The 26,966-nt window shown below is 37.0% G+C and overlaps 1 protein-coding gene across 2 annotated transcripts in view; it reads right to left on the minus strand.

Moving 5' to 3' along the window:
• The window catches only part of KIAA0586 (KIAA0586 ortholog), a 72,218-nt gene that overhangs the window by 13,025 nt on the left and 32,227 nt on the right, over positions 1–26,966 (minus strand). For both annotated transcript variants that reach the window (XM_062577435.1, XM_062577434.1), the window contains exons 24-31: positions 25,001–25,160; positions 24,187–24,418; positions 23,384–23,631; positions 22,646–22,722; positions 20,931–21,065; positions 19,073–19,250; positions 15,961–16,100; positions 10,985–11,072 (exon numbers count right to left, since the gene is read on the minus strand). In XM_062577435.1, the coding sequence (XP_062433419.1) occupies positions 10,985–11,072; positions 15,961–16,100; positions 19,073–19,250; positions 20,931–21,065; positions 22,646–22,722; positions 23,384–23,631; positions 24,187–24,418; positions 25,001–25,160 (1,258 nt within the window). The remainder of the gene's footprint in view (positions 1–10,984; positions 11,073–15,960; positions 16,101–19,072; positions 19,251–20,930; positions 21,066–22,645; positions 22,723–23,383; positions 23,632–24,186; positions 24,419–25,000; positions 25,161–26,966) is intronic.

The raw sequence follows: 26,966 nt of genomic DNA on the forward strand, positions 1-26,966 counted from the left end.
ACTGGTTCCAGTTTTTAGCTGCTGGGGTGCTCAAGCTCGTGAACATGGTTTTACCTGGAAAAAGGAACTAAAATGCAGCCTTGGGTGCATTCAAAAAACTACCACAAATGGTAGGTAGAAAAGCAAAAGTTTTGCATCAGTTTCCCACCCTAAGCACACAGGGCCAATGCTCTAAGAAAGCAGTTGTGTGCTGCACTCTGTCTGAGCTAAAACATCTCATCAGCAGAATCAAGAGACTTATTTCCAAAAGCAGAGCCAAATTCTTCAAACCTCCAATGAAGGGGCGGGTTGTCGCGTTGTAACAGAGAGGGTTTTGCCTGCAGCACTGCTATTATTCATTTTTCACATCATATATATCAAGGTCAGAACACACGTTTTCTACATAGCCAAAATTTTGGTTTGAGGCTCCTCACTAGGTCATTTCTAGAAGATTAAATCTTCAGGACAGAACGGCCTTTATCAGGCCTTAGCCTCTGAGCCACCCAATGTCTTAGCCTTACGTTTAAAACGAGATGAGAAAGGAGCAAAAATCTCTTCAAACTCCAGCTCTGCCTGCTTAGGAAACGCCCAGTGGTTCCAGCTCTTGTAGAAACAGCTTTAGACAACTTTGGTCAGACAACACATCCAGAAAGGACTGCATCTAAAAGTCAGGGGGAAGGCATGGACCGACTGTCCACTAAAGCGAGGACTCTCAACAGGAAATTATTCCCTCTCCTTCTTTTCTTTTCTCTTTCTTTCTTTTTCTTTTCTTTCTTTTTTTTTTTTAATCTGGAAGGAAGCTTCATCTTCAGAAATGAGCATTCCCTGTGCAATCTTGCCCTTTGCATGTCTCCAGGATCAGTTCCAATTACTGAAATAGGCAACACGTACTTTGAAGAAGTTAATCATGTATTTACACTGTAACTCAAACTAGTAAATATTTCTCATTTATAATTTTGATTTACATAACAGGGCACAATGGCAGCTGTTAAGTAAATACTTTTCTCAAGATCTGTAATTATGGTTTTAGGAATATAAAAACAAACAAAAAAAAAACCCAGAAAATAAAGCAACTGCCAACAAATTCCAAGCTTTTTACTACTTTTGAAGATACAATGACCTGACAAGGGATAAAAACTGCAGCAGCCACACTGTCTTTAAACAAATAAAACTCTGCCTAAGTCTTGCAGTATGTACAGTGCCTAAAACCAAGCCATACTATGCAACCTTGAGATTATTACTTTACTGTAATAACTTGAGTAGGGTTGGAGGTCAATAGGTTAGCCCATATTAAGTCTAACCTGCTTTGATTGTATAATTTTGAGCCAAAACATAAATGTAATTCTAACAGACTATGTGTGGCCTGTGAGATAAACATTTTTATTGTTTGCATATGGTCGATGATTTATTATTTTGTATTAAAACTACATGTCTATCTGAGATTAAAAGGGAAAAGAGTGAATAGAAAGTCAAAGTCATGCCACACAAAAGAGAAACAGTTACCTCCCTGTAGCCAAAGAATTGTTTAGAATTGTGCTTAAAAGCAGCTCTTGTTGCTTTAAAAGCAAAATATCTTTCAGATTTGAGAAGGAAAGCAATTTCTAAATGATAATAGAGATACAAAGGTTCTAAATCTCAACTAAGCTTTTCTAGATGTACTTTTTTTTCCTGAATGACAGCATTCATGATGGAAAACAGGACACAGTAGTTCACAGACAAAATTTAACCCATCTCCATCATTTACTACTGTTCCTTGCAAACAGTCTCCTGAAGTATTTGTAACGAGTATTTCAGAGAAGATGATTTGTTGCATTCTACTTTCAAAATTCAGTTTTATAGCAGACAAAAAGCATTTTTAACCAAGTTTTATATTTGCATATGTTTTTCAACACTACTAGAAAATGTAATCTCACATGCAAACTGAGCAGTGAACAGGTCATACATTACAACTTTAATCTTCACTTATCAGTTCTTACCCTATTTTTAGGAAAGAATCTACTTTGGCAGACTGCATTTTCTCAAAAACAGCATGCTATCAAAGAGTAACATTACAATTATTTTATATAGTATCCCTAATTTGGCAAACATCCTAGACAGCATTTACCCTATGTTCTCTTGCATTATTCAAAAGCTTCCTGGGCACCTAGTTAACAAATGAGAAAAGCAGGCACTGGAAAGAGATGCTTGTATTTCATTATATGCAGTCTTTGTATTAATACATTTAGAAGTTGCTAGAAGAATGTGGCCTCTGTTCAACACACAAAGTAGGAGGTCTGACAACTCCTAAAGAACCTAGGAAAACAAGTAAATAAAATACTTAGATAACTACACTAATCATAAACAGGAAAATTGCCTGTAAGTCAAGCCTGTCACAATATAATAAATAAGCTGAAAAGTTAAAAAAAAAAGTTATCATTTGACTGTAGACATCAATCATCTAAATATCCATCTTTATTGGCTCATTAGGTTTTATTAATAACTTCACAACTATACATCACATGGGCCAGCAGTGCAAAAACTTTATTAGTATTAAAAAAGAGGGGAGGGGGGGAGAATAGGTTAATGGCTGAGAATGACAGCATCTGTAAATCCCTTATCTACTTTATAAAAGAGGTTTGGGGGCAATGCTGGACAGAATTTGTGGATTATTCATCACTCACATTAAGCTACCTCCTCTCTTCCTGGTCATCTCTCTCTTACCAGCCACCCCATGCAGAAACAGCTGGCTCCTTTCAATTTTTAGATAGTGCTTAAAAGCTAAACCGAGAGCTCTTCAAGGAGAAATAAAGCTGAAGGGTGTCCAGCTGCCTCTGCCAAGGATGGTCACAACCAACACAGACAGGGAAAGCAGAAGCAGCTCATTCTGTTGCCTTGCGCTCAGACATGCACAAGCCCCTGAATTATAAAGGGCAACATGTGCTTTTCGTGACAACCAGAAGAGGAAAAATACAACAAATCCAAAGTATTTTCAAGACAGAAAGCCTGTTATTCCTACACAATGTTTTTACTCCGACACATCTTATAGATGTTTCTCCAGGTTGAAAGGCATGTTTGTAATACTCCCTATCTTCATCTGTGGCCATTAAGTATCTATGCAATGGGTAAACAGCATCCAAAGGCCTCAGGCTTCTTGTTCTGATACTGATATCTTCTACAAAAGAAATACAACTTTCATATTTAAAAAAATAACGTAAGATAAGAGGCCAGCCTAAGTGATTGTTAAGCCCAGCAAGGACAGTCAGCCTAAAAGATCCTACTGTGCATCTATTGATTGCACTAACTCAGAAGCAGAGTTATAAGCAGGTCTAGCTGAGAGAGCTGGAAAGGTTATTAATTCCAACTTCAGCTGATATTGATGTACCAGGCTGTAAAATAGAGTGAGGAACAGAAATCCCTCTTATCCAGCAAACTGTCTTTAAAGGCTGTAATCTCTGGTAGAGGCCACAGCATACATCTGGACACAGTAACTGCAACCAAATGCTGTGCTGTACAAGAAAAGGACAACATTGTTCCTCACAACAGATCTTGCTATAATGACATACTGAGACACATCATTTAGAAAAACTAGGAATCTCTTTTTAAATTCTTTTGCTATCACTATTAAAGAACAGGCACATGGAAGAATAAGATCATAAAAATCTAATGCCTCTATATAATGTTATGGTGGTAGAAGATGACATCTAAAGGGACTTCCAACTCAATTATATGTATGTGAGTAGCAGGTTCAGGAGAGACTATACCATAATCTACTGCAACATAGAGGACACAGAACAGCTAAGGACACTTACTTTCTAGATGCACATCAGTAATTTTTTTTATTAAGCTATGGGCACAGAGCTATGTAACCACTAATTTGTGAGAAACTTCTCGCTCCAGAGAAGAACTAACTGGAAATAGCCCTCAGGCTGATTAAGTATGTGGGGAGTCCCTGTCCTTAAGTGGCTTGCCCAAGTCCATTATTTTTCCTCTGTGTGTGTCCCCCATTTATACAAGCAATGGACGCATGAAAGGGGAAAGCAGGTCAGCCTAGTCAGCTTGCTACCATCTGCTTTTATTCAGAGTTACTCAAGATCAGTGCCAGTGGGATCAATGCCCATTTAGGGGGTTTATTGTGTATGTTTATTTTTTGCTCTTTACAATGAAGGCAAGAGCAATTACTGTACGTTTGTAAAAGCGCATACAAATCATAATACACAATACAAAGCTGCTTTAGTCAGATCCTAGTGCGTTTATGAATCCTACACAGGCTGTGAGAAAGACTGTTTTGGCACAACGACTTGAGTAGACTGTTGAGGAGTGATTTACTGTCCAGGAGATCCTAGGCGGTATCTGATACTTACTATCAAAAGTATACCCTATTTGCAAAGCACAGCAACTCCAGCTCATTCATCATCACACATTCAGAGCACAAGAATCTCACACAAGAGAAGCAGCACCAAGTTCTAGCTTTGGTGCTCAGCTCCTGGCTGGATGGGCATCAAGAAAATGAGCAAAGCTGGTGTTACTTATTTGAAAATCTACCCTCTTCAATAACTCTTAACACCTGGATTGTTTTCCAGTAGACTGATTTGCATAACTGGAAACTGGAACTTGTAGAAGACGAAAGGTAGAGTGCCAAAGTGGAAATTGCAATTTTAGACTATTTTCTACATTCCAGTTCTCTCAGAGTGGATATGCAGTGGTAAGAGATACTCTTTGCTTAATTAGAATTCTGCCTAGAATCTGTTTGGCCACTAGAGACTGAAGCTACAAAAATAAATGGAAAAGCTGTCTCAAGAGGAAATATAGAGAAGTCTCCAAAGCAGGAATGAGGCAGTGATGCCAAATGCAGCTTAACAGAGCTGACTGGCTGCCCAGATTGTGTTGGTTCCATCAGCTAGGTAGTCACAAGTGTTTGAAATGGAAACTCAATTATGAATCCGCAAAAAAAAAAAAAATCTTTTTTAAAAAACGACTCGATATGCAAAGAAAAATCCATTCCATTATTAAGATGTACTTAACTTAGAGAAGAACAGAAGCTCCTGAGAACACTCTGGTGTCTACATCATGAGACACAGGCAGCTGACGCTTGGTAAATACGATACAGGGTACCACATGACAACTTGAAGCAAAAAGGACATACAAATTCCAGAAGGTGCACTGGATGCTTGATGCAGTAGTTACATGATTGACAGCTTCCTAGTATGAAAAAGGGACTAGTCCAGCCTTACCTGACATCATAACCCCATACACGAGTGAAATACCAGGCTTAATTTCTTCACTGCCCTGAACTTTAGGATGTTGGTACATAAAGCAGTCTTTGAGGGATACCATAGGTCACTGGATTAGATCATCTGCAATCCTTTAAAATTTATTCTTCAAGAGGGGATCAGATGAAATTTCTGGATATTTACCTTGAGCTCCAGTAAATTCAAGAAAAGATAGATTAAAAAAAAAAAAAACAAGCCTTTGGCAGTCTCCGTAAGAAATAGTCCTTTAATTAAAGACCATGTCAGTCTGAGTAAGTTTTTCTTTCCCTTTCCCCAGAAAGAACACAAGCGGTGCTGGAAATTCAGGCAAAATCCCTGGTGCTGTAGACAGACTGAATGAGGGACTTTGTATAGGGAGACACCCCAAACCTCTACAAAGTAAGTGTATTTGAATGCAAATATCTGATCAAAAAAAGAGAAAGAAGCAATGGTGAACTGCTTTCACCTGCTTAACCAACAGCGCTATAGACATCAGTGTTACCTCTTAAACTTTGGAATAGGGACATTCCTTAAGCATACTCTCAAAAGTTTCCTGCTTCATTCTTCTTATTGTCTCAAAAGCGTAAAACCCCTTCCTTCCAAAGAGTGACCATATCCACCTCCAGCATGGAGCAGAAGTTGATCACCACCTGGACTGTACAAGGGAAACCTGAACATATATAAAGTACTAGAGATTCGTTGATGTAGTGTAAAGCATCATTTGTACACGCACCAAAGATGGACCTAAAGGAGAAGTTCTCTGCCTCTCACATACCTGCCACAGAGAAAACCTCAGGACAAAGTCATGAGAAATGTCTCAGCAATACTTCAGCAGCAAGAAGAAGCTGAGCTGTATCCCTCTGTGCTACTTAGGAAGGCATGAAGCAAAAGGAGAACTAACTCTCAGCTAGATAATCTTCTTAAGAGTGGAAGAAACTTGCTAAGTGAGCAAAAACCTGATGCATGTGGCTTAAAAACAAGAGGGCCATGTAATGGGCGGTGTGGAACAGGCCTGACCTCTTCCTGAGCATAGCAGTCATTATGAAATCCTCTGTCATGAGGCAGTATGAGCCTGTTCTGTCTGTGTTTTCTTTACGTATAAACTGACTTTTTTACTATTCATTTCTCCATTTGATCTTTTGGATTTCAATTAATTAAGATGTCTCGAGAAATCAAATCACACTCTAAGTCTAAAAAATACCAAGATGATCTGTGCTCCATCTGATGTTTAAACTTGCTATTATTTCTTGTTGTTCACTCCTTTTGCACAAATTAGTGAGAGGAGGAAATGAGAGATTTAGCAGACTGCAAGAGCATTTCCCAGAAAGAAATCTTTTGTGAATAGGTGTGAGGTTGCCCACCATCCCATGAAGGCCAAAACAGCTCCTGTTCCTCACTTTTTCCCATAACTCCAAGCCGTAGAACACACTTGGGTATACAACAACAATTCAACACATGACTCCACCTTACATGATGAAAAAAAGTTCTGTTTTAAGCTTTTGTTCAAAAAATAATTGAGATAACTCAGTGGGGGGGGGGAAGCAATCTTAGATATAAATGATGCTTTATAGCAGATAATTAAAACGTACAGAAGCCAGGAAATTCAAAGGTACAGTTCCAAATTTACTGTTACAAAGTTACACATCAATTCTCAATACTTTAAACTAGAAATTCTCAAGTGTAGCTACTGAGGATTTTATGTGGGAATATTATGCAAAATGTATTATTATTCAGGTACATGTTTTCTAATATGTGGGCTGTCATGTAATTGCTGTGATGACATACACAGAGAGCAAGAGAAAAAAAAAGTGGTTGAGAATTAGTGTTCCAAACGATTTTGATCACTTACCAAAATGCTCATTGACATAATTCAGTTAATTTATTTTACTTTCTGTCTATTCAGGAAATGCAAAGCTGTATTTCCCACAGAAACCTCTGCCTTTTCCACAAGTGATAGGTTTATATCATGGGGAGAGAACTTATAGTGGTGTCAAAATAGACCAGAAACAAGAATTCTGAGGAAGAAATGAAAAAACTTACATAAACCTCTACAGGACAAACATCTGCTTGTAAAATACCGTAATTATATCTAATTGATTTCATGACTTCAATTTTCAAGATACTCCTTCAGAAAGTAGTCAAACTCAAGGACCAATATAGGCTATACAAACTATCCCTGCAGCTCAGGTTGTGGTGGTGTTCTGCCTACGGTGTGAAATAGCTCTGTTCTGCTTCACTAGCTGTAATTTCCAGTGTTGTTCAGACAGTCTTTAGCCAAAGTCTAGAGTGAAATCCAATCAAAAAAAAGAAACAGCAGGATATTAAAGCAAAAGCAAACTTTCAGTAAAATAGTTAAGAGTTTGACCAAAGCAATTCCAGTTCCAAGAAAAAAAATACAGACCTTTAGCCTTATCCTAATCTTCTTCCTTCCTATTGAAGCATCTGTTAGAGATTTGCCTCACGCCACAAAAGTTTAGGGGAAAAAAAAAACTCTAACAGCAATCTCTGGCTAAAGAACAGAGACAAAAGAAATATTTAGTTATATTCATATTTTCAATATTACAATTTTCAGTATTTTCAGTACAGCATAATGTCAGTGTGAACAAAGAACAAGCTCATTTTCAGTACAACACTGGAGCTCTGGAAGTTTTATTTTTAAATAGATTGTTTAAAGGGCTTCTTGCCCCCTTATTCATTTATTGCACAGATCATCTCCTCCTACAAGCAGTTGTGCAATCTCTCTGGCAACAAAGCCAACTGCTTAGTCTCCTAGCATTACTTTCTCATGTACTTACAGCTGCCTGAGTATAATACAGCAACTGAAGATAAAAAGGAATTATTATCATTAAGTTGTGCTCTCCAGGTCACATTTAGAGAGTATGTGCTGTAGAGAAATAATTAAATGAAGATACATCTACCCCTTGGTTCTGACCTCCTTGTATTAAAGTTTAAAAACACTCTGCAGTCAAGCATTGCCACCTGTTCCTTCATTTTAATTTAAGTATTTCAAATTAGGTTAATGGAAAGCTGAAAAATGCTTGCATTCTGGAAATATGTACATTCACTAACCACCACAATTATTATCATAATAAATGTATGAAGATACATGAAAAATGGCTTAAAGATTAAAGGGTATTATAAAGCCAAAAACATTTATGCATGTGTATTATATGCTACAAATATATAAGTTTTCAAACCACTGTCTCCACTATGTCTAGAGAAGGCACACATTTCAATTAATAATACATTCAGGCTTTATTTTCAGTTGTAACTTTCAGGAGACATTACCCTTTCAGGCATGATATTCTAACAGTCCTACAGAACTTCAACTTTCATTAGAGGACATCAATCAACTTTCTTTCAGTAAAAACACATGTTCAGTGTAGACCACAAAAAAATCTTAAACAACAAAAGAAAGTTCTATCATATATATATATATATATATATGCGGTATATGTGTGTGTGTGTGTGTGTATAAAATCAGAGACAAAAGATGAATCAGATCTTGTCATATATTTATCAATTAAATAAAACAAAACAAAAAAAATTTAACATGCAATTCTAAGCCCAAAACAGTATCTCTTTTCTCCCACCACCTTGAATTCACACTTCAAAGGCTTAAGTAGTAGTAGAATTAACTATAAGCAGTACCGTATAGTTGACTACACAGTGACAGTTACTTAACCTACACACGCTTATCATGTGGCAAGTTTTCATTTTTCTTTCCAGCGATTCTCACCGATTTTTATCATCAATTTTTTTTCACTGATTTCAGTTCAACGTGGTGAAGCTTATGTAGACAAGACCTTCTGGTTAAAACAGACAGACAGTTGTTTCCATTTCCAAATCCTTTTGATTTTTATTGGCTCATTAAATATGTACACTATGAATGAGATTTAAATTAACCTGCTGTATAAATCATCTTTTTTTGTTCCTCTCAAAGAGCAAAGATACTGCCATCTTGTGGTCAAAGATTCTGGTCTGATGCACAGACGCTTGGACTGCACTCAAATACTTTGTATTACAGTACTGATTTTTTTTTGAGGGGGAGGGGTAAGAGAAAGATTCTTGAAAATAGCAAATTTGAAAAAAGTTATTTTACTGTATTTTCAGCCCTCCCTAACTTCCTACTCAATGATAGAGGCTGGAAGTGATGTCTTGCTGTCTTATTAAAACTTGAGAGCCAAAGCCGAGATGCAAAAACAAGAGCTATGGTGCTAAGAAGAGTGTCTCCACTTTGCTCCTTCTCTCTGATGCTTAATGGGAAGTGGTAGGGAGAAAGAGGATACGGAAGATTCCCAGAACTACTAAAGAAAACTGCTCTTAAACTTGGGAACAGGTCAATTCTGGAAGGCAACTCTGACACATAAAAAAAGGGGGGGGAGGGGGGAATTATTTTAAATTTAGAGGCCATACACAATTTATTGAAAATTCAATTTCCTTACACAGTTTGGATTTTATGAAAATCAGAGGAAAAACGTAGTTCTTCCTATTAGAGAAGAATTCAATCCAATACTTTCACCAATATTAAAAAATGAGGGCTAACTCTTAACAAAAATTAATAAATGAATTCTTTGTATACCAACTTTAGAACCAATGTTGATAAATGTTCTTGCAACAAAACATATAAATGCACAAACCTAAGGTCTGACACATCAGTTCTGTAAGCTTTTCTACCAGTTGTGCATAGAAGCTAAGTCTTACATTATTCATAACTTTCTTCTTTATATGTAAACCACAGTTCTGAAATTAGCTTCCAAGTCCCATGACCGTAACAGTGGCCCAGGGCTTTTCTTTCCGCTTACAAATAGTTGAAGCAAAATAGTTCCATCAGAATTATAATTCAATTAGATGTCTTAAAAAATTAAATGGAAGAAGTTCAAAGAATTATTTTTTAAAAAAGGCTTGAAGGAACAATTTGTCTATACTTGGGTGGAGAAATGATAATTGCATATATTACAGACATGCAAGTTTTATGTAGCAGTTTTAATATTACATGCTAAAACAGGAATCATATCTCATTTACTACCTCCACAAACTCACTATCTGCTAAAACAATTACGCATGCCAGTAATACACACAGAGTTTGCTATTTTAACACTAACTTGAACTACAGTAAATACAAAATACTCTCTGCCTTTCATGCAGTATCATTCATACTCTTAACAAACATCGTTAAATAATCTCAAAAAATAGCATGGCTCTGCATAGATAATACATAGTTTCCTTCTCAAAACAAAATCAGTATCTGTCACACAGTAGCTAGAAGCCCATCTCAAACGAAACCATTGCAACGCTGGAAATGCTCTTTTCTTTCCACATTTGCACAACCTTAACTTTGTATTATCTTGCTGTTCTCCTCTAGTACCACTCCATTTTTGCATGCATATGAACCACTGCCATCTACCACTACATCATGAATATTTGTTTGCTGAACAGCTTCCTATAATGCAATTACAATCCAGGTGGCCGCATAGTATTCACATTATAAAGCTCTTGTCAAATAAACATTTAAATAAATACTTAATGGCAAGGATGCTGATAACTTATGTACAGACAGATACAATACCAGCTCTTTCAGTGCACCCCAGTGAGATCATAACTGTATACACAGATTTACAAATGCTGTACGTACCTGTTAAAATCTTTGGGAATATGGTAGTAATAAAAACAGAATGCCAAAAAATCACAACTTTGTTGTGAATGAGTACAGAATAACACTTAAAAGTGATGTGCTTAACTGAAAGAACTGTATTTACTTAATCATATTGGTTTACCTTCTTGCTGTATCTCTTCAGACTTAGTTCTCACATGAATAACTCGGGCTCTCACAGTCTCAACTTCTGCAGCTCCTTGGCTTCCTTCCTACATGTCATATATTAAAATCATGTTACAAACCTGATTTTTGATTTAGAAGCAGAGTAAAATTATATGGAGTTTCAAAAAAATATTCAAAGAGATCTTTAAAGATTCATTAAAGCGTATGCTTTTGTTCTACCTTCTTTTAACTTCAAAAGAATTCAGACCTGAATTATCCTGTTGCAACCCTGTTTCCTCTAGACTAGCAACCTGGGAGCAATAGGGATTACAAACTGCTGTTTAGATCTAAGACACAAGAGACCCTCAATTCCTACTCAAAGAATATGGTAGGAAGAGCATTTTAAGACTTTTCTTCATTTCCCTCCATACCAATACCCAAGATCTTCCCAATTCTCCTAAATTAAAATAATAATAATAATAATAAGTTGAAAGGGAAAAGAAAAAAAGATTTAGCACATAGGGTGGAAAACCCATGACACGTAGAAAATCTATTTTCTTGACCATGTTTTTAAAACCATTTGTCTCTTTTCCTGAAATTCTTTTCAGGACTGATGTCTGCCACAATACCTATCAGAAAGCAGTTACTTGGGATCAACAAATGCTCTGTATGTTAAAAAGGAAGACATCACATTTGTCAAATATGCTTGCTGTCCTGGGCTGTTGACTGTTTGGGACAGAAATTGTAGCACAGTGACATTGCACTACAATGTACACAGGAGTCATGAAATGTGTACAACAGAGTTATGGAAATCTGTAAGGCTTAAACATTCTCCAAGACAGACAAACTGGATTTCATCAGTTATTCTGTTGATTCCATAGATGAATATATGCTTTTTAATGAAGCTTCTTAGAGGAGGAAGAACACGAGAAAGGTCATAAATCTCTGCATATCATACAGCATTTGAAGACTATGAAGCATTGCTGTATGACTTTCAAGAAAATTATATGTCTTAAAAAGCATTGGCAGTCTTGAAGAAGCTATGGTATTTGGTCCCCAAAAGCTAAAGAGGAGGAAAGAGAAAGCATACTTCAGTTCTGCAAGAGAAAACTCTACCCAAGATAGCCTTTAAGTGAAACAAACAGACAAAAACACTCATAAGAACATTTGTTTCCAGCAAACAAAAAACATGGAGCCAAGCAAGCAATCAGGGCTTCCCATTTCTTTCAGTGGATGGTAATGATATTGCTTGTCATGCACTTAAAGATTGATTATTTGAGCTAGCATTGCAGAAATTAGGAGAAAGAAGAGGAAAAGCCATTTAGTCAATGCCCTTTTCTCAATGGTACGGGCACTATGGATACTTACACATTCCAGTAAATAGAGATGCCCACACTAGTAAATACCATGTTATCTCTGAAACATGCAGCAGCACAAACTTCAATAACACAGTGGTGAGCCTAAGCTAATAAAAGTGATTACACATGCTCCAAGGTCAAGCTAGTATCTCTGCAAGGCACTATTCGCATGGATAGGCCAGCTTGGATTGGCACCTCTACGCTCCATGAAGCAGACCTACACTGTTCAGCGTAATTAAAAAGCTGACAAGGAAACAAGAAGCTGAGGCGATTCTCTGAAACCAGGGAGGCCTAACCTTAAGGTAGGTGGAAGTGTGACTGAAGGACATCACTATCTAAAAGTCATCAACATTACAGGACATTAAGTTTAAGCTGCATAACAGTATACCCATGAGGCCTCTTGAGGTGGGGGATTCTACTGAGACAAACCAAGAAAATAGTTTAAACTCAGCTGAGGTGCAAACAGTTTAGAGATAACACACAGATTCATAACCTACAATTATGCATTCCTGGAATATTTTTTTTAAATCTCTTTTGAAATACTAAAAATGAAAGCTAATGGGAATATCAAACTGACAATCCCACTTAAAAAATGTTGATTATATAAAAACATTCCTACTTATATAAGAGCATTTTGAAAATATTTTGCAATTAACTGATTCTCTAAGAACTTAACAATGCATTTGGGACTTAGAGTGATTTAGATTTACCGTCTTTGAAATGTTTAGCCATACAAATATGATTTTCAATGTTCATGACTCTCCCATGAACAAAAAATGATTTATTTAGAGCAAGAAGAGTCATATTCCTCCTTGGAGGAAAATTCTCTGGCTTCTTAGAGCTAAGAGCATAGGGGCAAAGTGGCCACAATTATCACTTAATTTCTGTGTTGTTAAACAAGAATGGTCATAACAAGTCAAACCAAAGACACAGTTAGCATTCTGTCTAATAGTGGCTAAAAGCAGGCATAAATCTCACAAAACTCCCAATCCAAAAATGGAGGAACAACAGAAAAAAATTGAGTAGGTAAGAAAATTTCTATGTGACTTAAGGTATTCACCTTGGAGCAACTGACCACACAGGTGTCATTCACGACTAAAAGGCTTTTTCCTATGCCCTACACGAAAAGGCAATGCTCATCCTGTTGGTCAGAGTCTGATCCGCACACTGGCGCCAGAGAGTAAACAAGTGGTAAGGATACGGCCGCTCCACACTGCTGCCCACAACCTCTCTGAGTGAGGATCCTACTCAGACAGGTTGCAGAAGCCATCCTAGCTTTGGCGTAACAAATCCTGATGCCCAGGAGAACTGTTCCCCCTTAAATCAGGACAAAGTTCCACAGAATTCAAAGCTGGATGTCATCTGAAGCAGCACGTGTTTTCTCAGGCCTCTTAGCAACACCATTAAAATCCTCATTTTGCACCTGAAGGGATTTATACATAGCAGATACAGTTTCATTGTAATCAAGGCTAGAGATGAAAACTAAGTAGTGAAAAGACTAATGTGCTTTTGAAACAAGCTTTCAGATTATCTCATAGAGAGATTTTTTTAAAAAATACTAAGGAGCCAAAGAGATCGCTCCCAGCTTGCTGGTAGTCTGCGATGAAGCCCAGCTTTGTAATTATTGGTTCAGTAGGCAAACTATTCCTTGCATGCAGAGAAGGTCTGTCTTAATGCTGATGCAGCAAAACAGAACCTTACTTTCCTGCTTTTAGACAAGGAAAACTTAATGAATCCTCTCAAAATCTGTTGGGAGAGGAGCATCGGTGTAGACCCTGCAGACCTATACGAAAACACTGTCAGCCTAACAAACACAAGGACTTATGGAAAGCTGTTCAGAGAAAAAAGGTGGCATCTCAACATCTTTAAAAAAATAAAAAATCCTGACATCTCGAGTTTTTTGGAGGATTTGCAGGTCTACTGTCTCCAGCAAAGAACTTTTCAGGAGGAACAGTTTCAGCTTTGCCTGCTTGCTATCTGGTCCTTTCAGAGAAGTAGGTACAGATCTAGTACTGGATCTCATGGAACACAGCTTTGCCCCATACAGGACAGAAGTTGACTGTGGCTATCATAGGGCATGGTCACATCACAGAAAAGTTAAAAATCAACTTCTTGAGAAGCAGCAGTTTAGAGTCTTATGTCAGGAACACCCCTGTTCAGGAAGACAGGATTGTTCGGGAAAACAAAACTGGAACCACAAAGTTTGGGGGTTTATTCGTTCTGCTTAGAGCAAGGGAGAATTTTTTATGCCAGCAGGCAAAAAACAAAAACAAAACCCACATTAAGGATTCAGATGCAAGAAAAAATTTCTACAGATGAGATAATAAGCAATTACATGTATTTTTTTTTCCCCCCTATGAAAAACAACTAAGCTATGTTAGAGCACCTTGCATTCCTTGTATAGGTGAGACTATGTACCTGAATCAGCTTAAACATGGTAAGTTATCATTCGCCAGTGATTAGCTACATCTTCAGAGCAGGAGATGTAGATACCGCTGGCTTCTTTATTACAGCTGCTGGTGTTAGAAGAAGGAAACATACATTTTACTCCCTCTGCCCCTGTTATTTTTGGTTAGTGAAAAGATAACAAGGATAGCAGCATCACCCCAACAGGCAGGTGTTTAATAGAACCAAGTCTTGTCTATGAACAATCACTCCAAGTAATAATACACCCTGGTGATCTCAAACTAGAAGATGTATAATATTTCAAATCTTCTTGGAAGATGCAGCACATCATTTAAGATGATATGTTTAAGAACTGGTCAGACAACAGTGGCACTGTACAAATCAAGACTCAAGGCTCAAAAACAAAACCAAAGACAAGTAAATTTAGGGCAGTTTATTAGGCTATAGGATATTTTTATTCAGGATATTTTGAATATAGAACATCAGCAAAGAATAAAATGCATCCATGAACATATCAACCACATAGTAAACATACTATTACTTTCAAACAAATTGTGAAGTTTAACACATTAAAGAGCACTCTGACATCTGATTTTAGTTCTTGTCACTTGCCACTTGAATTTATCTTTATATAGTATGAAAACCTCTAAGTAGTAGCACATACTAATAAAGTAGCAAAAGACAAACTCTGAGTTTCAAGCAGAGATTAACAATATCTTCCTCTACCTTCAACTATTCTGAGGTATATCATCACCATTGCTTTTCAAACCCTGCCCCTACTATGGCAACCAAACATCCTGAAAAGCTAAATCAGCAGGCTACAATGCGTAAGGCAGAACCTCTATTGCTGCTTCTTCTCCCATATATCCATATGCCATTTTTCTATATTTGAAGCACTTTGCCCCTAAAACACTAGAAAGCCCCACATGAATGGAGTACATATGGTGTTAGGTTCTATGAGACTAGGGAAGTTGTGAGAAAATACAGAAAAAGCAAAAGAGAAGGCGTGAGCCTAACAGAAATATTATTGAAAGGATTCTACCTCAGTAAAAACAATCATTTTTATTTTGCACATCTACTTTTGATTTCAGCTTCACAGGGCTAAACACACTGCTTTAAGTGTGCCTGTTCTGTGATGTCAGTATCTACTACCTAAATATGAAATTTTATTTTCCTAGGTTTCAGTTTGCACTTTCTAACTAGTCAAAAAAAAAAAATCCTTTGAGTTTACCTGGGAGAGACCTCTGGAGAGCGATGTCACTCTGCAGCTTCCTTGGGCTGCTTGCACAGCAGGATTTGAAACTGGTTGTGATTCCAATTCAGCCATAAGCATTGGCCCATGACTCGCCTCTTCATCTCTAAGAATTTCCGCTGAGAGAGAAAAATAAGAAGAAAAAAAGAATTCCTGATGAACTGCAGCAATAATCTCCCAGGAAGATCATGTGAAGCAGGATGTGGAGCCTTTTCAAGACTCAGCAGTGGAACATACAACGCTAGAGAGTATGATTTCCTCTCCATATACTCATGGTGTATCCTTTAAATTGTCCTTGTGCAGAAAAAAAAAAAAATACACATATATATGTCTTTGGAAAAACAAATCAGCTTTATTATCTGTAGACTTCCAACATGCGAATTCTTTACAGTAGCTTCAGAGCTGCACAGTTTATCATATCATTATATGCTCAATGAGTTTTATCTTGCATACCGGAAAGAGATTGGAAAGGCTTCTTCATGAAAATTCTTCACTCTCTTGCGTGTGTTAAAAGAAACCCGGATAACAGTCTATTTTTTTTAAAGAGGTAATTTGCTATATAGCCCAGTGTTTATCATGCTTCCGCAGTCTGCAAGCATGTAAAACACCTTTATAAAAAATACCCTGATAGCTCATGAAATAACTTTGCCTTCTGTTACCATACAGAGCCAAAGAAAGAATTTTAAGTCTAATTAACTGTAATTATTGTTCACTTTAAGACCACATGTGCCGTATTTCGTTTGCAATTTTTTTTTATATCCATGATTTTAACCACCAAAAACAAGGATTTATGAAGGACAGACTGATCAGTACAATGCTGTCATATGCTCATATAAGCAACACTTTCTATATCCTACAAATGGACAACAGATTACCATAATGCAAATTAAAACTGGTCACAAAACTGAAGGCATTCATAGATACACAGTCCCAAAAATCCCAATAGATATACCTGCAAGTATATTACTCATTTTGACAGGGAAACTCATACTACTACAAGTAGCTACTGCAAGGTTATATGCTCGACTAGTCAAGGGTTTTAATATGTTCAGAATTACAGACCTTTTACATCTAACTGGTTTAACAGTTATTTAATTTTACTCCTAAAAATAATTCTTAAATGATCAGGAAATAGCACTAAGAAGTAAACTAAAGGATGTGCAATCTACCCGTGAAGGATACAAAAGACTTGGAAGAAAAGTAAAGAAAGCACAGATCATTCTCCCTCTCTGCCTGAAAGTATTTTTTTCAGGTTTATCATTAACTTAATTATCAAAAGGATGTAAGACAAGATCTTCTGTTCCTCCCTGACATGAAAACATCGTTACCTTGAAAGTAGACCCTACATTTTATACAACTTTGTTTCCTTAGTAATGTAAATAAATGCCATGCTCTGTGTTCAGAGGTGGGGAGAAATGGAAGCAAATCAGAACGCAACAGAATTCAGTCTGGAATTATTGCACGTTATTGTAAGTATAAAACCGTGGTATTTGTCCAGGTCAGCTGTCCTCCTCTGAAAAAATACTACAATAGAAACAATACTACAAGATCTAGAGAAAAAGAGTAAAAAGATGACTAGAGAAACACACTACTTCTAGATTATCATTACATCCAGGAACTGATTTTGAAAAGGGTTTGATATTTACAGGACAGGGAAAGAGCAGCCTAGATTCCATTAAATATGCTTTAAAAATAGGCGGAGAAGAGATACAAATATGCTATGCCAAATATAGTTACAAATAGTCTCTATAAGGAGACATCCCCAAACAGATAGATTCTCCCATTAATGAGCAGCTTTCAATTCTCCATATGCTCCTGAGCACTGTCGAAAACATACAGCAGATTGTTCTAGATCACTCCTTTATTCCCATATCACAGTGTTCCTAATGCTGGCTGCGCTCTAACTACACAGTATTACACGAGTGACATGGAGAATGAGATGGCAGCATCACTTGGTCTTCTGCCCCAGAGCCCATCCTAACAGATCTGCAAATGGCATTCAGCTAACTACTTCTAATGGAAAGTTTGATGATATATCGCATTCCAGAATATAACTTCAAGGCTGACAGTGGTTTAGCTGGTTCAAAATGTTAGGTAACAGTGACATATAGGTAACATATGTTAGATAACATATTATATTTCAATTCACTTCCTATTGGTCAAGTGTTAATAACATAAGAAATCCTTCTGTTGTGAAAATCATAAATGTGAAGATTAAAAGAAGAGAAAAACATTTTTTTGATCACTTTAGAGACTGGTCTAATATGTTACAGACAACTACTCTATTTTAGATGAATCAGTGCAGCCATCATTGTCTTATTACAGCTTAATAATTATTTCAGTTTTGTCTAATTAGACTTTAAAGCATATTCAACAAAAGTAGGAGTTTCTACAAACTTGTAGCAGTTTAATTAAGCAAGTACAGAAATGCATTTTCAGAGAAAAATGGGGAAAATGGGGTAGAAAGATGAGAGAAATGAATGATTTGGCCACAGTCCATTGCTTTACCACAGCAATATATTCCTCCATTACCTTGAACAAGCCGCAATGTGTGCCTCAGCTACCCATCTGGGAGAAAAAGAATTTCCGTATGTTACAGGAATATTATGAAGCTAAAATATATTACTGACTGTGAGATACTACAGAATTGCTCTGACAGAGTGATAAAAGTAATGAGGAGGAATGCTGTGAGAAGACAGAGAGAAGCTGCTGGTCTTGTCAGTGTTAGTATCTGTTCTATGGAAACAGACTTCAAGAATGGTCTGAATGGTCTGAATCAGACTTAAAAGAATAAAACACATACTTTGCAAGCTGACTTTTGCAGAAGGGAGTGGGTACTTGGAACAATTTTAGTTCAAACTGTAATATATTACAGAATTCTGTATTAGCCAAAGAAAAGTGAAGACATGGCTTGAGTTAAACCTACACAAAATGGTTCTCAGAATAGGAATGCTAATCCTTTCATTGCAGCAATTGCCTGTATTTAATACAGGAGTTTGAACACACTCTCTGAAACAATTTCAAATACTATTATAGAAAACCTCAGAATATAAGTAAATACCACAGAGCAGAAATAACAATCTAATTATACCTGCACTTTGGGCAAACTGCCCTGGCGACGGAGCACGGAAACTCTGGTTTCTGCTCGCAGAAGTCCGAGTAGTTGGATGCTCCATATAAACTGACTGTCCCATTAGGATAATCTCTGCTGCTCTTGTCAGCCTAGGTCTTTGACCTTCACTGATCTCCCCAGCACTATCATCAGAATCCTACAGAGGACAGCAACAACAGCAGGTTTAAAAATACAATTCATTTCTTTCAAAAATCAGGCAACATTATCTAATTACAATAACCCTTGAAGCATAAATAAACCTAGATCTGTACTACTAGCCTTTAAAAAGGAGATTCAAAATTGAAGAGATATCACGTAACTGGGTTTGAAAGACCTATGTTTATCAGTACTGGACTGAAAAGAATCATTCACAACCAAAGAACATCACTTCTTTTCTTATTAGTGTCCCAAGGTGAACAGAAACAGTTACATTTTTGACAGAGGAATCTCTAATGCTACAGATACAGTCACTGCTGCCTGCCTGATCTTGTAACATTTGAAGTATTTAAAAGCTGTTGAATCTCTGCTGTATACATGTCAGATAAAAAGATTCCTTTTTAAAAAGGTTTGGATGCCTATAGAATGGAGATGTTTCTCTGGATTCTGACTTTCAACTAAGCTGCACAGAAATATTGCTTCTATGCAGGAAAAAAAAACAGGCTGAATACACACACATTTCACGTATGTGAAAACACACAAGCATGGTGTTATTCTAAGGAAATACTGGCAACATCTACAGGAATATTCCTCACTTATACATGAGAAGCTATGCTTGTATCTGCCTTACTAGAAGCTGTGAAAGAATTTAGCAGTCTTGCATGGACAGTCAGAGTGGTCTGTGACTATGGGAAATTTGCAAACAGCAAATTAGAGATGCATTTGTATTTGGCAGTGTTGACAAGAAAACGTCATTACAATCACAGTCAGACTCAGAGCTGACACTGTAGAAAGCTCTTCACTAAGTTTATCCATCAGAGCTTGTTAAGCAAAATAAAGACGGGCAAACCAGGGAACAGTTAAGGAGGTGAGTGAAGTTACTAATTATTTAGAGTAAACTGACCAAGACAGAAGGAAAAAACTGCATATGCATCAGTATAGTCACAAAAAGCAAGAAATTGTCCTAAATAAATGTGTTCATGAATTGTGTTGCAGTAGTCAAAGTTCACTTCCTTTAAACATCCTTCCAGCTATGTTAGTTTGATCAGATGCCCACTACAAACTACTTTTTTTTCCACACAGAATACCTAGACATCACCAGAAAAAAAACAACTTTTTCTCCTTGTAATGCAGATAATTGTATTTTTCTGCTAAGTCTGTTTTTTCTGCCAACCTATTATGAATATTTGGGATTTTTGTTCCAAGATCAGTAACAACAACATATGCAAAACTGCATGTAAACATTTCTGACAACTATTCTTCATACCTCCCCAAAACACTCATCTGGCTGTAAGCGCATGGAACTCGTACTGCTAAACATACCACTTACAGTGCCAAAGCGACAGAAAACTTCCCTGGTTTTCAAAATGACAAGACAAATCTGGTATACTTTAACAGTCATGTACACAGCATGAAAACTAGGTATGTGTGATAGTACATAGAGCAAACTTGTTTATAACAACACTAAAACTTCCATGTTTTAAAAATATTTAGGTGAGAGCAGAGCCAACGGAAGTGGGATCAACTTCCAAAAGAGATTAAAGTGGATTAAAGGCCTGTTTCACAGCCAACAGGAAGGATAAGTTTTGATATTTTACATATTTTTGAATAAGAAAGTATAATTTCAAAATTTGTATGTTTGTTTCACTACTATGCTGCACAGAAAAGGACAGCAACTTACCTCCAAATGGCATATTCCTTCTTGCGCAGCAACAGGTGCCTGATTTAGTTTGGCAAAGGCAGTCAGGACAGGATCTCTGTGATAGCCTTTATGGGGTCTTTTCACCACTTGCCCTTCACTGGGAGGATCGTAATCCTTTAAACAAAGGGTAAAAGTCCAACACATGATCTCAAATTATTCTTTCTTTAATTTGTAATTAAACTATTTTCTTTTACAAAGGAAGTTCTTACAGTTATCCGCATTCAGAACGTGTCATGAAAATTCAGGCATCTAAAAATAAGCAGACTGTCACACAGCTTTCTCCTTTTTCTAACAGAAGTGAACAGCCTGTAAGAGTTTGATACAGAAAATCATAATCCTTTGAGGTGGACAATGCCTATTCGGTCTTCAGGTCCAGAAAGACTGTTAAATTCACACACACTGGATGCTTATAGAGATCTGCTGTACGGCTGCTCTCACCAGCAGGGATTTAGCTTCCTCAACCATAGAGAACAGTTTGAAGATGAAGAAAGAATACTGGAAGGAAATATGATCTACTTGACAAAAAAGAGGGATGAATATCTTAGCAATTAGGCTTTCTAACCTGTTAGGGAGAACTTTAAGCTAAATTCACCTAATAGCAAGAGTCTTAAGCTTAGAACTTAGGGAAGGAAGTGTTGCAAACAGAAGAGGTATCCAAAGGGCGAGACAGAAAAGAGACTTTACAGTCATGATTAAACAGAATAATGTTGTCCTTAAATGTCTATATATTCACATGCAAAGCTTGGACAACAATCAGAAAGACCTTCAAGTTCAGGGCATAGTCTCAGGGCTATCATAAGAATGAAATCATAGATATTTGATGGGACAGCATGCATGAGTGGATTATGGACATGTACGGGTACAAATGTTTAGGAAAGGCAGGCAAGGAGAAGAAAAGTGGTATCAGTTCAAAGTTAAGGAGTTCCTTGAATGCCCAGACCTCCATGTGCCTGTTGAAGGTCTGAGTCAGGATCAGAGGAGAAAAGAACCCTGTAGACACTGTGGTCAGGGTACGCTTTAGAGTATCTGAACAATAGGGAGTAACAGAGGAGGCTTTCTACAGGAAATTAACAGCAGTCTGTTGATTACGGGTCCTCATCCTCATGGGGAGCATAGTATGACTATGTTTGATATTATCATTTATATGACAGCAACATCCTCCCAAAAGGGTACATGAAGTTGGGGCAGGAGGAGGAAGGAAAGAGACAGACATGGAAATAACACCTGGGAAACTTTTAAGACAATGCACTAAAGCAGAAGACATATAAAACTCCTCAGTGAAGTTTAAAAAACCTTAACCAACTCCAGCTTCAGCAAACCTACTTTAATAATTTAAGCACACAAGCAACCACAAGACAGCTCTAAGTTGAAACAGCTTAGAGTTGTTGAATTTGCTGTTCTATTTCATTTTAAGATATCCTAAAACTAGTAACAATAAAAGAGATGAAGATGCTTATTACCTACCTCTCACCTACAGAAGCATCTAACATTCAATTTTATTACAAATTAGTTTAGACAATGTGCTTTTTTCTTTGAAGCTCTCCAATTCTAACATTCTTTGCAAACATACAGTTTAAAAGTGTAAGTTCAAAAAGTTTAAATTTGAAAATGTTTAGTAAAAGGTATCTGATTTACTAAGCTGCCCAAGGTGGACTACTATGCTAAATTCAGTTCCTTGTTAAAAATTTCCTTACCATTTCATTGGCATCTGCTAATGTACTCGTTAAGCTCTCAGTAAGAGTTGGAAGAGACAGTCCTCCTTCTGCTAAGGCTGAAAAATATTTTAAGTTACAAATACTCAAAAAAAAAAAAAAAAAAGCCACATGAAAGCAAGCTAAGGTCATATTTTACTTTCAAAAAAATTATTTATGGTACCTGCACGAGATAGCTTAAATTATTTTTCAAAGTTGACCTTAGGACAAAAGAGCAAATTTAATCTTTTCATAGAATCACAGAATCAGTAAGGTTGGAAGGGACCTCTGGAGATCATCTAGTCCAACCTCCCTGCTCAGCAGAGTCACCTAGAGCATGTTAGACAGGGTTGCATCCAGGCAGGCTTTGAATATCTCCAGAGAAGGAGACTCCACAGCCTCTCTGGGCAACCTGGTCCAGTGCTCTGTCACTCTCACAGGGAAGAGATTCCCCCTTACGTTCAGATGGAACTTTCTGTGGTTACTTTTGTTCATTAGTAAACAAATGCTTTTGTTCAGAGAAGAGAAAAGAATGATGAGGTCTCTTAAATACATGAAATAAAAAATAAATACATGAAATAAAAAATAAAAACATGAGCTGAAAGTCAAGGAACAAGTTAACACTTGCAGTTTTATCAGACAACGTATGAAATGCAATTCCGGTAGACTAGGAGATAATTTTATAAAGAAAAAAAAATTATCCAAATTCTAATTTCCACAAATTTGTTTAGTTAAAGTTACCTCTTGCAGCCGCTATCTGCCCATAGCTGAAGAGTACCTCCCCTTCTGAGATGGGCCTATCTGCAGTTTCTGTTTCTGTTCCCGTGAGAGCAAGGCTGCTTTCCTGCGTGGACTGCCCAGAACTAACAGTAGTCACAGGTGATGGAACCTGTGGTTCACAAGGAAGTGATTCCAGGGGCCTGGCTGACAACTGCCAAGATGGTAGAATCAAGGCCTCTGGTTCCTCATCATTAGCCACTGACATTACACTAAAATGTAAGAATACACATTGCGAATACTTCAAAACAAGTTGAATGAAAATGATAATGCTGACTAAAATCTTAAAACAACACTGAAAAGAAATAAATTCGCAAATATTTCAAATGGAGGAGTACAGCATTTTACAGAAGAGCCTGAGAATCAATGTGGTTAAATAATCTTATTAAAGAATTTCTGCTCATAGCTAAAAATTACTGTGTTTTTGCTACAAACAACAACTGAGGCAACAGAAAAAAATAAAATGCTAATAACAACCACATGATATGTCATTGTTACTATAGTTACTACCAGCAGGTTTTACAGTACCAGTTTACTACGAACAATGGTCAGCAGAACAATGATAAATTCTGTGAAAGGTCCTAATTGCATATTTCTCCCCAAAATATAAATCAAGCAATTCTAAAAAAGAATCTTAACTTATCACAATGCCTCCTGACACACACATTAAGCACTTCCCTCTACTTACTTTCTGAAGATAAGTGTAGAAAGGGTATACATATTTATTTATTAAGAAATGAGAAAGTCATGCAGACTGTCAAACTCACACAGCTCTGGGATGGAATGGTTCTTCATTTAAAGGACTGGGTTTCTCCTCTTCCAGAGGGAGTTCTGCATCATCCCACGGGTTTGGAAGCTTTGGATTTCCCATTTTGGCAGCATCAGAGATCCCTTCTGAGGCAGGAGGGCTTGGTGTAATTACTCTAGGTGGTGTATTGACAGGGGTAACCACAGGTGTGCGAACACGCCTAGTGGAAGCTGGATTCTCAAATCCAGCATCTGTGAAGCCAAATTTCAGATTAGAAAGGAAAGCAGGAAGTAATTCTCAGACACAGAGAGCCTTACAGTTCCACTAAGCACTTATATAGCTTGCCAAAAAAATATTTTTTTTTGATAGTTACGGAGATGAGACTTGATTAAAACTAGACTCTTTATAGCATAATGTTAGCATTTGGAGGAGCTAGAAACACCCCAGCTCTTTACTGCCTGTAATAAGGGAGACTGTCCTGACCTTTAAAAACCAAGCTGCTTTACTTAGGGAATGTAAATTTGGTTTAATTAACATTAGGAACACAGGAAGCAGTAAAGGACTTACTTTTTCTTGATGTGAAAAAGAATGTCAAGGTGGAATCACACAGACTGTAGCAATGTGCATTAAATTTGATAATAGAACTATTATCAAATAGATGTTTGCTTTTTATACAAATTAGCTCATAATTTTTATACCACATAAGCCCCTACTTGAATCATAGCCTCAAGAGTGTTTATCCTGAGAGAGAACATGTCTTTGAAGAAGAAAATTAAAAGCAGCAGATTAAAGCATATTTGCCCTTTCTCAAGTTCAATTATTATTTTTACTACCTGTTTCTTTCATTTTCTCTTGTTCATGAACATCGCCACTTATTTCTGTAATAGATGGAGAAGATGCTGGAGTTTTGGCCGGAGGCAGTTCTTTCTCTGAAGGTGGTGTTTGAGGCGGTGTGGCCTCAGGTGTCGGCAATGGAGTAGGCACAAGAGATTCCTGAGGGAATCATAACCATAATTATTACCTTAATGCAAATCTTGTATCTTCCAAGTATATCCATAGGTAGTCAGGGCAGGGGGAAGAAAAAGAGAGAAACAGGCAGAATATCACAAAATAAGAACAACTGTTACTTAGATACATGCTTCATGGCTGTAAATCCTCTATCTAAATACAAAATTGCACTAGGCTAAATGGATTGCCTTGGACAAAATAAATAAGTTCAAAAAACAATAAATATTACATGGATTTTAATAAACTTTTGATGCTTTATTTAATAAATGCCTCATTCAATAAAGCATTTTAACGCTAAGTACGAAAGTATTCCCTGACGTGGACAAAATGGAGTCTGTGTAATACTTTTAGGAGAATCAGCTAAAAGAAAAGATTATGAACAAGGCAATAGCCAGGACAGCGAAGCACTAAAACAGGCATGAAAACAGTCAATATGCTCTTGAGCAAAAACCAATGATGAAGATAAACTTGACAATAAAATATCATGGTCTCATTCAGCCTACTATAGGGGAATAGGATGGACTAAACAATCTCTTCGGAATTTTTCCAGCCTGTTTGCTGACATTCCATAAAGAAAACAACGTAAATGCTAACGGCACATTTCATGCTAGTTCCTCAGAATAAGTCAGACTGTTGATTTTTATTAATGACCCATACAGGAAGTGGAACATGCTAACCCAATTAGCAGTACACACAACTGCATGACTAACTCCACTGTCAAGACAATCTAAACTGGAAAACATAAAAGTAGGGCCCAACAGGAAGAGCTGACGATTGGTATGCATACACATGCTTGCTTTATTTTAGCTAGTCAAACAAAAGCTAAGGACACATCTAATCTCAACAAGTACACAAATGAATAAATAGAACAGAGAAAACAACCATTACAGCTTAAGGACAATGAAAGTACAAGAAAAGGGAGTCTTAAAAGGGCTATGAATAAATTTAGAATGATAATTAGCAGAGAGTTTCTTAGTATGACAAGAACAAGCTCTGAAGAAACAGCCCTCCTTAACATCACATCCCCCTTAATATGTAAAATGGGGTGGGGAAGACCTTTTAGCTGCAGGATGGCTGTACCAATTCTACAGCAGTAAAACACCTCTGTTTGCCTGCAGAATAATCTCATTTACAGCTTGCACTAGGTGGTGTTTCAGTGTATGTGCACAGTAGCGGGTTAGAATAATTGCTCTGACTTTCACCAAACCCTTAAATAGTCAGATTTCTGGGCACAGCCTTTTACATATTTGTCTCAAAGACATTACACAACACAGAACACTGGACTGCAGCAGAGTCACGTTGTTATCAGAATAAGAGACAGTTGTCAATTGATTATGAAAATGAACAGAGGAAATTGTTCTGTCTTACAGGAGGCTCTAATCATTTAAGCATTTGCTGAAAACCACTGGATTCAAAACACAGAACGAATTAACATTTATCTTTACAAATATTACAAAATGTCTACCAACCTGTAGGGCCAAAAATAATACTGTTCTCAAATAAAACTCTAGTTTTTACTCTTGCAACTTTGCAAGAACGTAACATAGCTACCCTTTTTGAAAATCACATAGTTGTCTTCTGACAACATGAAATCCAGGACTAAGTCTTTTTCTTAGAAATCAGTTCAGTGCTCAGCCTTAAAAATAAATAAATAAATAACAAAAAAAGCACGTTGAAGGGAATACAAAGAAATTCCCTTGTTATGAGTGAAGTAAGTTTAATCTTGTTGCCTGCAGGGGTATAATAAAGAATAAGCAAAAGATACAAATTGGGTTCATTCAGTTCTCCAGT

Source organism: Rhea pennata, chromosome 5 (genome assembly GCF_028389875.1).
Source record: "Rhea pennata isolate bPtePen1 chromosome 5, bPtePen1.pri, whole genome shotgun sequence".
Classification (NCBI taxonomy): domain Eukaryota; kingdom Metazoa; phylum Chordata; class Aves; order Rheiformes; family Rheidae; genus Rhea; species Rhea pennata.